Source organism: Nansenia antarctica (assembly GCF_963989245.1).
Source record: "Nansenia antarctica genome assembly, chromosome: 14".
Lineage (NCBI taxonomy): Eukaryota > Metazoa > Chordata > Actinopteri > Argentiniformes > Microstomatidae > Nansenia > Nansenia antarctica.
The window spans coordinates 1,996,123-2,011,239 of record NC_137684.1 but is presented as its reverse complement, the minus strand read 5'-3'; the positions used below and the strand labels follow the sequence as shown (position 1 = coordinate 2,011,239).

The window sequence follows — 15,117 nt, the reverse complement described above, 5'->3', positions numbered from 1 at the left end:
CCCTGCACATCTCTGGCGCCTACGACCCTCAAGGTCGTAGTCGGACTGTCTCCGCTCCTTAAGATAACACCCCCGAATCTGCCTTAGCAGTGACCTAGCGAGAGAAAGATGAGTGAGAGAGTGTGTGTGTGTGTGTGTGTATGTGTATGTGTGTGAGTGACATGAGAATATATGTTTTAGGAAACCCCATTAGATCCAACAACGGCCAACGGCCGGAACCACTTCACATGACTGTCGTGTTCCAACAGGTGCGCGGCCTGCAACAGGCCACCAGGAAGCAGCGTCCCCAGGAGCAGAACCTGAGGCGTGTGAGGAGGACCAGCTCCCGCCGCTCCGCCTACGCCTTCGCCCACCAGCAGGGGTTCGGAGAGTTGATCACCTCAGGCAAAATTAACAGGGTCACCGCCGCTGCTGCAACCTCACCTGGGAGGCCCGAACACAGCTCTGGCTGTATGGAGGGCATGTGGAAGAGGAAGAGTGAGGTGGCCTGTGTGTCTGATGACGGTCCTGGAGGCCCAGACAGCAGCAGTAGGACTGAGCCGCCTCGGGACCAGCAGCACACACACACAGAGGGATCAAGCTGATCTCAACGATCCCAGCACAAGGGGAAGCTGGTGGAGGTAGACATCGGAGGACGGGCTTATTGCGACGCATGGAACGGTACCAAACATGTGTGTTCACAGCACAGAGGCTGAGAACACCAGCACACGGACCTCAGAGAACCAGCCCCAAGGATACTACATGATGGTAGTCTTATTTTCCTTCAGTTCCAGTGACACACAACCTCATTCTAATTTAGGTGCTAGAGTACACTTTTTTCAACTTTGATGAACTTTCATCTGCAAACCTGCACCGGAATTTAGATGAGTACTGAATCATGTACAGTACTGTAAGCCTGCAACAACAATGGTGATATATGTATGGACATTACGTTACTTGAGGCTGCTCATTTTGAGCATAAGCACATTTTAATCATTGTTGGACATTTTTGTTTTTCATATTGTGTGACCCACTGACCCATGTCTAGCCAATGATATTGATATTGGACAGACTTTTCTAATGCCAAATGTGTTAATACATGTTTCTGGTTTGCACATACGTTAAACTCCTCATCGTTATAAATGAACAAGGATTAGACCAAAAACTAGCTCAACAGAAATGTGGTTTAGAATGCTTAGAATGAAAGAACCTTCAGCCCCTGAAAGTTCTACCAAAATGCAACACGCTTGAATAGGGGATCATTGTGCCTTTCACAGTTCTTTCTGTTAAGGGTTTAAAGCAGTTTCTAAATGTCACCTTCCAGGGGCCAAGGTCGTCTTTGTAAGTGGACATTTCCCTTCGTTCACATTCAGCCGTGTCTCCAGAAACCTCCCTGCCCGTCTCACTCTCTGTCTCTCTCTAATGAAGCAGAAACCTCCCTGCCCGTCTCACTCTCTCTGATGAAGTGGAAATCCATAATAAGGTAAAGAAGATGAAGACGAATGCTTCTAATCTGTAGTCAGCATTTTCCACATGAATTGCCATTTGTGTCTTTCACTCTCATCGATACATTGTCAAACTGTCAGATACACTGTTTTACAGACTGTAGAGGACTCATTTTGTATATTACTTTTACATTTTTTGAGTGCTGAAATTCCAACTATGATCCATCATGTACATTTGTAAATTTTGAACATATTTCAGTAATCTCACAGCCATAGAACCCCTTGTTTTGATATATTATACATATTATACAGTATCATATTTTGATTTTACAAGCCTACAGTATGGATACGTCTCTACCAATGGACATATGTTTTTATTAGCAGATGATTTTTATACTGACAAAATATACAACCAGTTATTGTTTTCTTCATTGTCTGTGTTTGTCAAATAATGTAAGTAGAACAGTATGAGCACATGTATAAAATCAATTTACAGAACCTTCAAAAATATTGATTACAGTAGCCATACCATGTATAGCCATAGAAGGAATGCATTAGTGCAGAAATAATGATACTTATTTTTACTGAAGCACAGTCCCTTAGAATAGAGTATAAAGTACAGCGAGTCAATTTCCCTTTCTTATATAAAAAAGAATCTTGAATCATTCATTCATTATTCAATTATTTGTAACTGCCCTTGATATTCCAAAATCATCAACCAGGTCATCTTGGCAGTCATGACATCATCATGGGAGTCATGACGACGGTATCAAAAACATTGAGCAGGTGAAACCTAAACAACAACTTCTCATTCTTCAAGAAAAATGGCTGCCCCTCCCCCAGGCTTGGAGACGAACAGACTCTGTTTCTCCAGCGCTGCCCGTCGAGGGTCAGGGGCGTAGTACGACTCCCGAACCGCCTGCAGGAAAGACTCCACCTTCTCTCTGGGCACCATGGAAACAGCACAGCCTCCCCAGCCTGCTCCTGTGAGCCGCGCACCAACCGCCCCTGACCGCCTAGTCAGAGGAGACATGAAACACAACACACACGCATCATCAGTGGTCTGTATTTGTCTAGTTAAGCAAAGCCATTATTCTTTGAAGCCAATTTCACTATATAAACATTATTCATGAAACAAACAAAACATTAATGTTTGATAAGAAGAAACCACTGCATATCAATGGTCAGTGTTTCCCACAGGATTTTGTGAGACTGGCAAAAGAAAAAAAACACTGCGAAAAAAATTGCCGATTGTTACTGGGCTGTTACTGGTTCTATTTGGGTGGGGGGGTGCTGTTACTGGGCTGTTACTGGTGCTGTTACTGGTTCTATTTGGGTGGGGGGGTGCTGTTACTGGTTCTGTTACTGGTGCTGTTACTGGTTCTATTTGGGTGGGGGGGGGGTGCTGTTACTGGTTTCCGAAAAAGGTACCTGGATCACATCAAATCGATTGCATGTTATCAAAATCTCTAATTTTACAGTTTTTCCCAATTGCTAAAACACAAAAGCCAATTCTCTAAACCAAATGACCAGTTCTCTAAACTCATTTAATAAAACTAGCCCCCATTTGCCAAAACCATAAACACATTTCACATGAAGACACAATTCACAAAACACAATCCTCCTTTTCTCATAAATCTAAACACATTTTGTCTTGCTAAAACACAAGTTGCAAAAAACTCTGCTCAAATTCTCAAATTAAAGCTCATGTGATGCAAAATGCTTGCCACAGTCAGCAAAATTTGAACACAATGAACACACCTGGCTTCATTCATTGAACATAACAACTCAACATTTAAGACACTTGTTGCAAATGATTGTGGTGTGTGTGTGTGTGTGTGTGTGTGTGTGTGTGTGTGTGTGTGTGTGTGTGTGTGGTATAGTTCCATAAATACATAAAAAAACATCACACCCTGAACATTGTTTTCAGTGAGTATTGTTGTGTGTAATGGATCCTCTGTAGTGTTTGCATTGAGTTGTGATACAGTACAGTAGTGTACATGTTACGGTACATGTGGGAATACAGTACATGTGGGAAAACTAGGGTTAGGGTTAGGTGCTAGGGTTAAGGTTAGGATTAGGGGTATAGGGTTAGGGTTAAGGTTAGACATGCCAGCATGTACCAAGTCACCCTAGCACCTAACCCTAACCCTAGTTTTCCCACATGTACCGTATTCCCACATGTACCGTAACATACATACTGTATTTTCTGTAGATTTACATACTGTTCATATGAAACACACAAATCTATGAATGCCCAATACTCTACAGTGATATATTCTGAGAACAGATACTGTAAGGTTTCTAAAAATGTGCTTTGGCAGTTGTGAAAAAAAGGACATTCTCACACACTGAACATTGTGTTTTCAGTTGTTTTGTTGTAGTCTGTAATGATAGTGTTTACGTTTTTGCAGGCTTTGAGCAGCTGTTTTGGTGTGAAAGTTTGAGTTTTGAAGAGAGAAGGTGTGGTTTTGTTTATGTAGCTTTAGAAAAGTGTGTTGTGTTTAGAGTTTTGGGAAAATGGAGGAAAGTTTTGTGAAAAGTGTTTTAGCAATTGAGAAAAACTGTAAGGACTTTGACTTTGGGTCTACATTTTTTTTACATTTCGGAACATAATGGTTGTCTAAGGGTGTGTTCTCACTAGAACATTTGCTTCACTTGAAACAGAGTTAAGGATAAAATTCGCTTTGCTCTGTGTCGTTTGGAGCTGTGAGAATGCGCATTCGAAGTAACTCCCGGAGCAAAGAACCAACGGATGCTCCGCTTGAAAAGGGTGGTTTCGCTCCGGTTAGAAACCACGCATCGAGGCTGTCCATAGGAAAACAACAGCGCATGTGTTTTGATCTGGATAAGAGCGGGACGAATGGGCAATTTTCAATTTTTCTGACCAATCAACTACCACGTCTGTTACTTCGTTTACATAAAGGGCTGTGAGAACACAAATCAGAGAAATAATTTATGCAACAATGTTGCGAACTCATCCACTTGCTCCGGGTCCTGATTCAGACTTTCATGTGAGAACATGACCGTAAACTATTTTCAGCTTAACATGTTAGATTTTGACATCAAATAACCTGAACAGACAACCATGAAATATCAGTGACATGTCATATTGAAATGGTATTACAATAGTTAAGTCATTTGAGGCATTCTGCGGGACTTACAGACATATTTCCACCAGCTGGTCCAGCTCAGGGCAGCTACATTCATACAGGTCTCTGCAGCTCTCGTGGCTCTGGTTCATTAGCTCCCCCAGGAGCTCTACGGCCCCGGCAGGTGCGGCATCACACACACTCTTAAACCTGAGCACCCGCGCTGCCTCGCCATACACATGCCTGGCACGCTGGTACAGCTTGAAGTGGGTCACTGTCAAACAGAGGGAAAGACGACTAGCGCAATTATTGACTGTAAGTGAAATCAGTCCTCTTTACCAGATTCAGTAAACACACAAGTCTCTGGAGATTCTGTCTGCTTGTAAGGAAAAACAAACACAACTCCACATCCCCACGGTAAGATAGATACTGTTAATGCTGTACTTCTACCATTGATTTTAAAACATCGACTTCAGCGGGTCAGCTCGGGAAGGCTGAACGCAACCAGTAGTCGTCGCTCACCGTGCTGTGTGTTGGGACTGAGGAGGTCTTTACAGAGCTGCGCTGTGGTGATGCCAAGGCTCTGGCAGATCTCCTCTCTGCTGTAGGGCTCAGGGTGCAGCACCTCGTCCACCAGGCCCAGCATGTCCTCCAGAGAGACACCCAGCTCGGTCTGGACCTGGGCCAGCTTCAGCAGCCTGCTCCACTCCAGGCTTCGGGCTTTGGCTAGAATCTGAGATCACACACACAGCCCCCTCAGTTCACACTGCATCCCATCTCACTCGATTAGCATTTGTTTTCTAAAACCTGCAGGGGCACTTACTCATAGCACAACTCTGGTGTGAATGTTCTCTGGCCTGGCGAGAGTGGCATTGGACATCGGCATTGTATTCTATTTGCATTCTATTCATTCTACAACTCTACAATGTTGAGAATGTTGATATTGATGCAGAATGATGATTCATTGCTGGGATTACAAGAGCAGTACTAGAACACCTTAGTGGCTATCCGGCACTCCACCACCCGGATGTTGAAGTGAGAGGAGGCAGCCTTGTTCATCTCCACGCAGCAGTTAGAGATGACGAACACAGCCCCTTCAGGAAGCTTCACGTCAGTGGCCCGCAGAGGGTGGAACTCTATCAGCTTGGCCTGAGTAAATGGTAAATGGTAAACGGTAAACGGTAAATGGACTGCACTTATATAGCGCCTTTTTTGCTGCTCCAAAGTGCTTTACAACGGCCTCTCATTCACCCATTCACACACACATTCACACACCAATGGCGGCAAGGCAAGCTGCCATGCAAGGCGCTGGCGCGCTCACTGGGAGCAATTTCAGGGTTCAGTGTCTTGCCCAAGGACACTTCGACATGCGGCCAGCCGGGGCTCGAACCGCTGATCTGCCAACCTTGTGATCATTAGACGGCGACTCTACCTCCTGCTCTACCTCCTGACTCTACCTCCTGACTCTACCTCCTGACTCTACCTCCTGACTCTACCTCCTGACTCTACCTCCTGACTCTACCTCCTGCGCCACCGCCGCCCACACAAACCCTTATAAACCAGTCACATTCCACTGTAGCTCACCCTGAAGTGTTGAATCTATTGTTTTACACTACAAATGAACACAAAATATTGTCCTTGCTACAAAGTGTGTTGAATATAGGTTGTTCTTCTAGAACTGTGGTAACACAACTTCTCAACAGCAATTACAGAATCGTTGTTAACATGTGGAGTATGAGTTTAAATGCTCAGAGTCATGGATGTTGTTCCAGCAAAGTCAATGATTACATACAGTTCCTTCCTCTGCCAGGAATGAGATTGACTGGTCCATGCCCCCCCCTTCTGTGCCAATGTAGTGCTCACACTTGGCACATATCTCAGCAAGCGCCACCTGGAGGACAGAAGAGAGGCTGCGGTTTCAGTCAAATATTAACAGTGACAGTCAGCAGAAACATTTTTATTTCATTTTTTTATTTCAATTCAATTATTGTTGTTCAAAGACACTTTAAATTGAATTGTTAAATGTCCTGAGCAATTTACTGTACAGGAATTCATCTGAGGGTTACAGTTTTGAATCTGCTCATAATTATTGAGCATTGGTCACACTGAATGGTAATGACTTCAGACATTCATATTTACATAATACACATGTTACCTTAGAGAGGGAACTGCGATTAGCCTCCATTGTTAGGAGACCAGCACAGCACACCAAGGCACTGGAGCTAGAGAGGCCAGAGCTGGCAGGAATAGTCCCGTCCACAACACACTGCATCCCAGCCAAAGGATCCACCCCCAAGTGCTCCTGATCACAACGGCATGATGTGGTGAATGCTCTATGTTCACATTTGAAAAGGTTAATAGCGAAATGTATGCAGAATTAAGATGATTACTGTCTACTTTACCTGAATGCCTTTAACCCCACAGAGGAAATAATAATGCCATTGCGGGTTGTCTCTGTCTATCTCAATGCCCTCAGTCGAGACAGTGAAATCCCTGCAGAGAAACCACAAGAGAAGCACCAGCATCAGTTATGAAATGAGTGATTATTAATGACTGCATATTGAGGCACTGGAGCGAAGGCAAATGCATGATGCTTGCAGATTTGACTAATGAATTGTATGATGCGTATAAAGATGCAGGACATAATTCATATTCACTACAGATCTTACTTGTATTGGGGATTTGTGTTGGCCAGCTGGATTGTTCTAGAACCATTAACTGTGACAGCTGCGAGGATGCTCTGCTCAATAGCCATGGGGAGCACTGAATAACCACAGTAGTCAATATGTTCTCCTAATAATGAGACGATAAGAACAGACATGTTTTAAAAGTAAAACACAGGTTATTAGGATATGTGGAGTGTAATAATGCACACATTAATGAGAGAATAATACCTATTAGATTGACTCTCCCAGGAGCACGTGCATAAAAGAGTGGAGGTTCCCCATACTTCTTCTGGAAGACCTCCTTTAAGTTTTGCAGTCTGAAAAAGATTCAATGAAAAATGTATTAAAATACAAACCAGAGTAGAAACAATTCAATCAAAGGTACATGCATGGGTTAACTAATGAGTGCTGTAGTGTATACAATAGCATTGGACTTTTGGCAAGGCAACCCATTACATCCAAAACAAAGTCTATTACAAAGCATATCCCACCTTTCATTTGCAGTCACCACAATCTTTGACTTCGGAGGATGTGCTGACATGTTGTAATCAAACCCAGACCTGTCACACAGCCCACTGTTGAATAACCAGTCACTGCATCCAGACAGACCAGTACTTCTGCATTCAGTGGGGGAGAGTGAATCATTCATTCAGTGGGGGAGATCAGATTGAATCCCATCACCAACATCAGCTGACTGCCACACGCTGAATGCCGGATATGAATAAACACTGTTCTCCGATCAGCTCTTACCTACATACATCTCTACGCCGCGGATTTCAATACAACAAAGTAACTGATTCCCGACCAGCCCAACGCGATACAATGTAATCAAACGCCAAAATACGGAAGTCAGGCTGCGTCAAAGCGTTCATGGGGGATAATAATAATAATAATAATAATAATAATAATAATAATAATACATTTATTTTATAAGGCGCCTTTCATGGCACTCAAGGTCGCCGTACAACAACAAATCTAAAAACAGCCACAAAATTCAAAACACAAAATACATAGAAATATACAGTATAAAACGTCAATAAACGTAAATATGACGTAAAAGTGTGACCCCTCCCCTCGCTCTGGGCTGGTGTGTGATGACGTCAAGGCGTGACCCTCCCCTCGCTCTGGACGGGTGTGTGATGACGTCAGCGCGTGACCCCTCCCCTCGCTCTGGGCTGGTGTGTGATGAGAAGAGTAGGTGTTGCTAGGAGTAGTTAGTTAAAGGTTTAACAAACTTCTGTCTGGACGTCAGAGACGCGACATGTCTGATATGGAAGATGACTTCATGTGCGATGGTGAAGAGGAGTATGATCTGGTGAGCGCTCAGAAACAGTGAGACTGTTGTTAACTGTCAACAGCACATTAGCTTGCTGCTAGCTAGCTAGCATGTCATTAATGTTGTTGATGTCTCAGGAGCTAGCCAATTTCAAATCATCACAGCACCTGATCGCAGCTACCTTACTGTCATATTCTGTCATTTCAGGAATATTCAGAGGACAGCAACTCTGAACCCAATGTTGACTTGGAAAACCAGTACTACAACTCCAAAGCTCTGAAGGAAGATGACCCAAAGGGAGCTCTGTGCAGCTTTCAGAAGGTTAGATTGTACTGTCCCTCTCTGGACAGTGAGAATGATTATCATGAATGTTGACATACAGTAAAGGGCTCTGTTATAAAAGGCATGCCTCTCTGATTCCCAGGTGCTGGATCTTGAAGGTGACAAGGGAGAATGGGGGTTCAAAGCCTTGAAACAGATGATCAAGATTAACTTCAGAGTGGTAAGCAACCACATACAGTACTGTACTTGTCAGTACAGCAACATTATTAAACACTGACATCCATATCATAAAGTGTTTTGAACAACAACTAATCTGAACAGAACAGATATGAATATTATCTTGTATTACCTTATGTTGTCTTTTTCTATGTTCTTTATAGACAAATTTCCCTGAAATGATGAATAGGTACAAACAGCTTTTAACCTACATTCGAAGCGCAGTTACGAGAAACTACTCAGAGAAATCAATCAACTCCATCCTTGATTACATCTCTACGTCAAAGCAGGTATTGAAACACGTGTGGTAATGACTCAGTGTCTCAGACTGATGTATTCATTTCTGGAGGTACCTTCAAACTCAGAACACTGTAGGCTTATACGTTCACATTGGCTTTGTTTATAGATGGACTTGCTGCAAGAGTTTTACGAAACCACGTTGGACGCATTAAAAGATGCCAAGAATGACAGGCTGTGGTTTAAAACCAACACAAAGGTATGTTGACGTCTGAGACTAACCACTTTGCATACTGTATGATGGTGCTGCTGTTTATTTAAAACCAACTATGTGTGGTTCTTACTTGATACTTTGTAGTTTCCTCCTCTCCCCCCCCCCCTCCCTCGTGCCACTGTGCCCTAAGTTTTTCTCCTCTCGTTTCCTTGACTTGCTTTTTGGGGGTCTATGGTTTGGTGTTACAGTAGTTCCTATTGGTTGTATTATATGTATTGTTTATATTGTTCTTGTTGTAAAGTACTTTGTGACAATTTACTTACTACGTAAAAAGTGCCCTAGAAATACATTTGCTTGGTTGGTTGAATGTAGCTTGGGAAGTTGTACCTGGAGAGAGAAGAGTACGGAAAGCTCCAGAAGATTCTCAGGCAGCTGCACTCATCATGTCAGGTAAAGAAGCACTCATTGATGAAATACCTGTCTTTTCAAAGAAAGGGTTTATCACAACAATGAATAAAAACAATAGCATTATGACTGCCAAGTGCACTTGGTCCTGGTCTTAACATAGATTTTTTCTTATTGATTGATTGATTGATTGAAAACCTTTATTGTCCCCAATGGGGAAATTTTGTTGTCAAACAGCTCAGTTAGGGCAGAAAACATTCAGTACAGAAAACAGAAAAACATTCAATAAAAAAACATAAAACAGTGCAGGCTCAGTAAGTAAAAAGTTCCAAAAGTTCCATCTCCAGGTCTCTTATGATGGCTGATGAGATGATTCACTTACTGTAGACTAATGTACTTGTAAGTCGCTTTGGAGGACAAAAGCATCTGCTAAATGTCCAAAATGTAAATGTAATCATATTTATCTGGTTTACCTGGTTGTGGCAATTTAGAATGCCCTGAACTCCACCATGAACTCTCCACGCATTTGTTCCATGTTTCGGCCTGGTGTCTGCAGACAGATGATGGGGAGGACGACCTCAAGAAAGGAACCCAACTGTTGGAGATCTATGCCCTTGAAATTCAGATGTACACAGCACAGAAAAACAACAAGAAGTTGAAGGCTCTCTATGAACAGTCCCTGCACATCAAGTCTGCCATCCCTCACCCCCTTATCATGGGAGTGATCAGAGGTAAAGAGCTGAGACATTTCCCATGAGCCCCTGTATCCCTTATACAGCAGTGGAGGTGGACATGCATGTGTGTTTGACACCATTCCTCATTCCATCCCATGTGTTACAATGAGCCCGTCCTCCGGTTTCTATCTCCACCAGCCCCCACTGTTATATTTAAGCAATATCACACGAGAGGGAGTGCTGTTATACTGAATATATCTGCACGGCTGTGATTCGGTCGTAGGAACGAGGCTTTTATACAACAGTTCTACAGCGCCATTTATTAGTTAACAGTAATAAGCAACAACAGATTATGATTTGTTTGTTTATTTAATCATTTATTTTGGCTCTGCCAACAAAAAATAGTTCTGCACTGAACTTCAACTGGACTAGTAACCTGTCCAGTTGAACCTGGCCTAGTAACCTGAACACAAATATCCGCAGGCTAGCTACTTTGTATTAACGTATCATTTAATAGAACACCGGCGGAGTGATACATATAGTGCGGCGGAGTGATGCATATAGTTAAAAGTCCCAGTGCTGTTATACTGAATATCGGCACTCATGGAATGCCTCTTGTCCAGTCAAATGACTTGGTTAGAACTAACTGTTGTATAAAGCATGTTAGATACTGGAAATAACAGTTGCATGGTAGGTTACACTCAAGCAACAGGATTCAATGAAATGATCCCTTGTGGTGTTGTTTGTGCTCTGTTTTAGAGTGTGGAGGGAAGATGCACCTAAGAGAAGGAGAGTTTGAGAAGGCTCACACAGACTTCTTTGAGGCTTTCAAAAACTATGATGAATCCGGGAGTCCTCGGAGAACCACCTGCCTGAAGTACCTGGTGTTAGCCAACATGCTGATGAAGTCTGGAATCAACCCATTCGACTCCCAGGAGGTAATTCACACAATAACAATAATATAGACAATAGTAATAATAATAATAATAATAATAAAACAACAATAATTGGCTCCTACAAGTTTGCTCTGGAAAATACTCAATTATTCAAGCAGGTTCCTTTCCATTCAAACATGAAATGAATACACTATATTGTATATTGTAAATCATATTGGTAGTAGGTAGCTATTCCTCAATTTCATTACTTTTGAGTACATTTACTTATTCGGAAATTTGGTTCTGCTAGGCTAAACCCTATAAAAACGACCCAGACATTCTTGCTATGACAAACTTGGTAAGGTAAGTCTGTGTATCACATTAACTTTTCTGACATTACAATCTCTACTGGAATAGTTTTGTTGGTGTTATTTATTTACACATCATACTGTATGCATAATTGCTATTTGAATTACATTTTTCACCCTAGTTCCTACCAGAACGATGATATCACAGAGTTTGAGAAAATTCTGAAGACGAACCGTAGCAACATAATGGATGATCCCTTCATAAGGGAGCACATAGAAGGTATGTTTGTTTGATGCCGTATGTTTTTAATACACATATACTTTTTACACATACTAAGACTGCACATTTTATTTATTAAAATGATTTTCTAGATAATGTATTCAGTAATATCAATGCACAAGCAGCATATTGGTAGTAAAAAGCTTTTTTATATGAAATAACCTCTTCCCTGGCTTTGTGTTTTTCAGAGTTGTTGCGAAACATAAGAACACAAGTGCTTATCAAGTTAATCAGGCCTTACACAAGAATACATATCCCTTTTATTTCAACGGTTAGTTCACTAAGTTCTGTCTCCAGTACTGTATATTCTCTTGACAAAGCATTTGATCTAGATACATGTCTAATACAAACCTTGTCTCCTAAAGGAATTAAACATTGATGTCGCAGATGTTGAAAGCTTGTTGGTGCAGTGCATTCTTGACAGGTAGGATAAAAATGATTATTTATGCATAACGTTGAACTCATTATTGATTATGTAATGTTTCCTCTTCCAGTGATTCAGTGATGGCACTGTACTATAAGGTCATGTTCTCACATGAAAATCCGAATCATGACCAGGAGCAAGTGGATGAGATTGCAACATAAATTATTTCTCTAATTTTGCGTTCTCACAGCCCTTTATGTAAACAAAGTAACATACGCAATCAAAGCAACAGACGTGGTAGTTGATTGGTCAGAAAAATTGAAAATTGCCTGTTCGTCCCGCTCTTATCCAAATCAACACGCATGCGCTGTTGTTTTCCTATGGACAGCCTCGATGCGTCGTTTCTAACCGGAGCGAAACCACCCTTTTCAAGCGGAGCATCCGTCGGTTGTTTGCTCCGGGAGTGACTTCAAATGCGTGTTCTCACAGCTCCAAACGACGCAGAGCAAAGTGAATTTTATCCTAAACTCCGATTCCAAGTGAAGCAAATGTTCTAGTGAGAACACACCCTAAGTGTTTGGCCTCTTATGTTATGAGTACAGGCTGCAAAATATGTGTGTACATTTATCTGATCTGTTTTTGTTCTGACTTCATCCCGTCTTCTTATATTTCTCAGCACAATCAACGGCAGAATCGACCAAGTCAATCAGTTGTTGGAGCTGGATCACCAGAAGAGGGGAGGGGCCAGATACACTGCTTTAGATAAATGGAGCACTCAACTTAACACTTTAAACCAGGCCACTGTGAGCAAACTGGCCTGATCAGGCATACATAAAAGTAGAACATTCTCAAAATGACAATGGATTGATGCAGAGGCCAATGTGGAGGCGCTGGACGGTTTATGTTTCACTGTTTCTGTGTGTCTGAAGACCGACAGATTTAATTTCCCTGAGTGAATGGAACTGGAAATTGTATTACTTTTTAAACACGCACTTATTTACTCCTTTTTACTGAAAATATGTTTACCAACACACATTCCTTTCGATGGAAATGTCAACTCACTTGAAGTTATAATAAGAAACTTGAGCTGAGCAAGACCAATGTCCAAACCAGCATGCCCTGTTCTGCAAAATGTACAGTGTACAGGTGCTCAAATCAGTATTTCATCAATGGAGCCTGCAGATCACAAACAGTACAGTGTATACTCAGTACCGGAAATGTTTTGTTACTGAATACTGTATTAAACGGTGTTAATTGCCTCACGTTGTGTGTGCCGTTTTTGTTGAATTTATTTTAACTGTTGAATAAAAACACTCATCATCCTTTAACATGGAGTGGGCATGGGCAGCCCTGCAACATCTGCTTGCTTTATGCGGGACAGGGATTGGCTGCTCTGGTTCGCCTTTAGCTTGTTAATCCACCAATCAGCTGCTCTGGTTCGCCTCTGGCTTGTCAATCCACCAATCAGCTGCTGGGCGCTTTGCCGCTGTTAAGGCGCGCGAGCTTTCAAGGGGCGGCTTCCAAACCAGGAAGTCAGTCAGACAGAAATAGCTAGTGAGTCAATTAGCTAACTGTTTTTCTTACGCTTTAACACCACACTGTGCCTTTTTGGGCCTTATTGGCTTATGGTGACAAAGCTGCACTTCTATCAGACTATAGAACTGGGGGGCTGTGAACATGAGCTAAATCACATGTCAGCCTTAGTTTTCTCTGGTTGTCATGCAGGTAGCCATGTGTGATTAGCTTGCTAAAGACAGTTAGATGGCGAGATCTCTGTCTGTCTATCCTGAGATGTGTCTAGCAAGTAGCCTAGGTTGTAAGTTAATACATTCACTCGTGTGTCACAGCTGGAAAGGAAGCAACAGTTTGTTAGCTAGCTGCCTTGCAAAGTTGCAGCACAACAACAACAACAGCTAACCTAGCTGCTGCTAGCTGCGAAAAGGTACGTTGAATGAATGAATGAATGGATGGATGAATGAATGGTCTTTATTGTCATTGATACAGTACAGGTACCATACAACGACATTTAGGAGGGGGGGCTCCCCTGGTGCTAGGAAAAAAATACTAAAAACAAGAAGGGAAAAGAGCTGGTTTACATAAATAAAGGCTATGTACACTATCCACTATACTATACTGTACAAATAAAACACTGTGCTGTACTCTATGCTATGCCATAAATATCCTCACATTTCCTATCTCTGAACCTTATGTATCTGAAGTTGAATCACAGCCCACAGCTCTGGCCGGTGAGCGGTTTGTCTCATAGGAAACGTTATCTGGCCAGGGTGTGTTTACCTTTCTGCCACCCAGACAGTTTTGTAGGGAGAACTTACAATAGAGCTGTTTGGCCTTTACAGTTAACTCTGATGTAGCTAAAACATTAACATACTCGATCCATGACCTCTGACTAGTTATTGTCTTACATACTGTAGCAAAAGTAAGACGGTAAGTAAGACCAGTAACCACATCAACTTTTAACATGAACAACATCATCATTCATATACTATAAAATCAGCAGATTTCTGACTTGGTGTTCTGGATTTGATCAAGCACACATGCTGCTCTGTCTTAGTGAGTAAGTAAGTAAGTAAAGCTTTATTTATATGTATTTATTTCATACAAGAAATGCAGCTCAAAGTGCTTTACAACAGGAATAAGAACATAAAGTGAATATAAAAACATATACATGCATAGAATGAATATAACAGCAGGGGGAAACAGTAAAAAGAAAAGGTAAAGATCTAACTTAGTGCTGTGATTTAAATGCAGATCATCTCAGTTGTTATGATGCTAACACAAATCCT

General features: G+C 42.0%; 3 protein-coding genes across 3 annotated transcripts in view; 2 read left to right on the top strand and 1 right to left on the bottom strand.

Moving 5' to 3' along the window:
• atp8b4 (ATPase phospholipid transporting 8B4) overlaps positions 1-655 on the top strand; it is a 37,869-nt gene extending 37,214 nt beyond the window's left edge. Inside the window, exon 29 of the mRNA XM_080545251.1 lies at positions 249-655. Coding sequence (XP_080401377.1) covers positions 249-584 — 336 coding nt within the window. The 3' untranslated portion in view covers positions 585-655. The remainder of the gene's footprint in view (positions 1-248) is intronic.
• galk2 (galactokinase 2) lies at positions 651-7,790 on the bottom strand. Its single transcript, XM_080545360.1, has 10 exons — positions 7,674-7,790; positions 7,411-7,499; positions 7,186-7,309; positions 6,919-7,009; positions 6,672-6,818; positions 6,309-6,407; positions 5,513-5,665; positions 5,039-5,249; positions 4,589-4,790; positions 651-2,440 (listed from the first exon to the last, which is right to left on the bottom strand). Exons 1-10 carry the CDS (start codon positions 7,721-7,723, stop codon positions 2,233-2,235), a joined length of 1,374 nt encoding a protein of 457 aa, XP_080401486.1. The 5' UTR covers positions 7,724-7,790; the 3' UTR covers positions 651-2,232.
• Positions 7,791-8,361: 571 nt separating this feature from the next.
• On the top strand, positions 8,362-13,560 carry cops2 (COP9 signalosome subunit 2). Its single transcript, XM_080545332.1, has 13 exons — positions 8,362-8,497; positions 8,666-8,779; positions 8,883-8,960; positions 9,121-9,246; positions 9,363-9,452; positions 9,780-9,857; positions 10,369-10,543; positions 11,246-11,424; positions 11,672-11,724; positions 11,852-11,949; positions 12,138-12,220; positions 12,315-12,373; positions 12,990-13,560. Exons 1-13 carry the CDS (start codon positions 8,444-8,446, stop codon positions 13,132-13,134), a joined length of 1,332 nt encoding a protein of 443 aa, XP_080401458.1. The 5' UTR covers positions 8,362-8,443; the 3' UTR covers positions 13,135-13,560.
• Positions 13,561-15,117: the final 1,557 nt, after the last annotated feature.

Coding starts and splice junctions, on each gene's coding strand:
- galk2 (XM_080545360.1), bottom strand. CDS start 7,723: ATGTCAGCACATCCTCCGAAGTCAAAGATTGTGGTGACTGCAAATGAA. Junction 5,666..6,308: donor TCCTGGCAGAGGAAGGAACT/GTATGTAATCAT, acceptor CCATTTACTCAG/GCCAAGCTGATAGAGTTCCA. Junction 2,441..4,588: donor CAGCTGGTGGAAATATGTCT/GTAAGTCCCGCA, acceptor TCCTCTGACTAG/GCGGTCAGGGGCGGTTGGTG.
- cops2 (XM_080545332.1), top strand. CDS start 8,444: ATGTCTGATATGGAAGATGACTTCATGTGCGATGGTGAAGAGGAGTAT. Junction 10,544..11,245: donor TATCATGGGAGTGATCAGAG/GTAAAGAGCTGA, acceptor GCTCTGTTTTAG/AGTGTGGAGGGAAGATGCAC. Junction 11,950..12,137: donor CATAAGGGAGCACATAGAAG/GTATGTTTGTTT, acceptor TGTGTTTTTCAG/AGTTGTTGCGAAACATAAGA.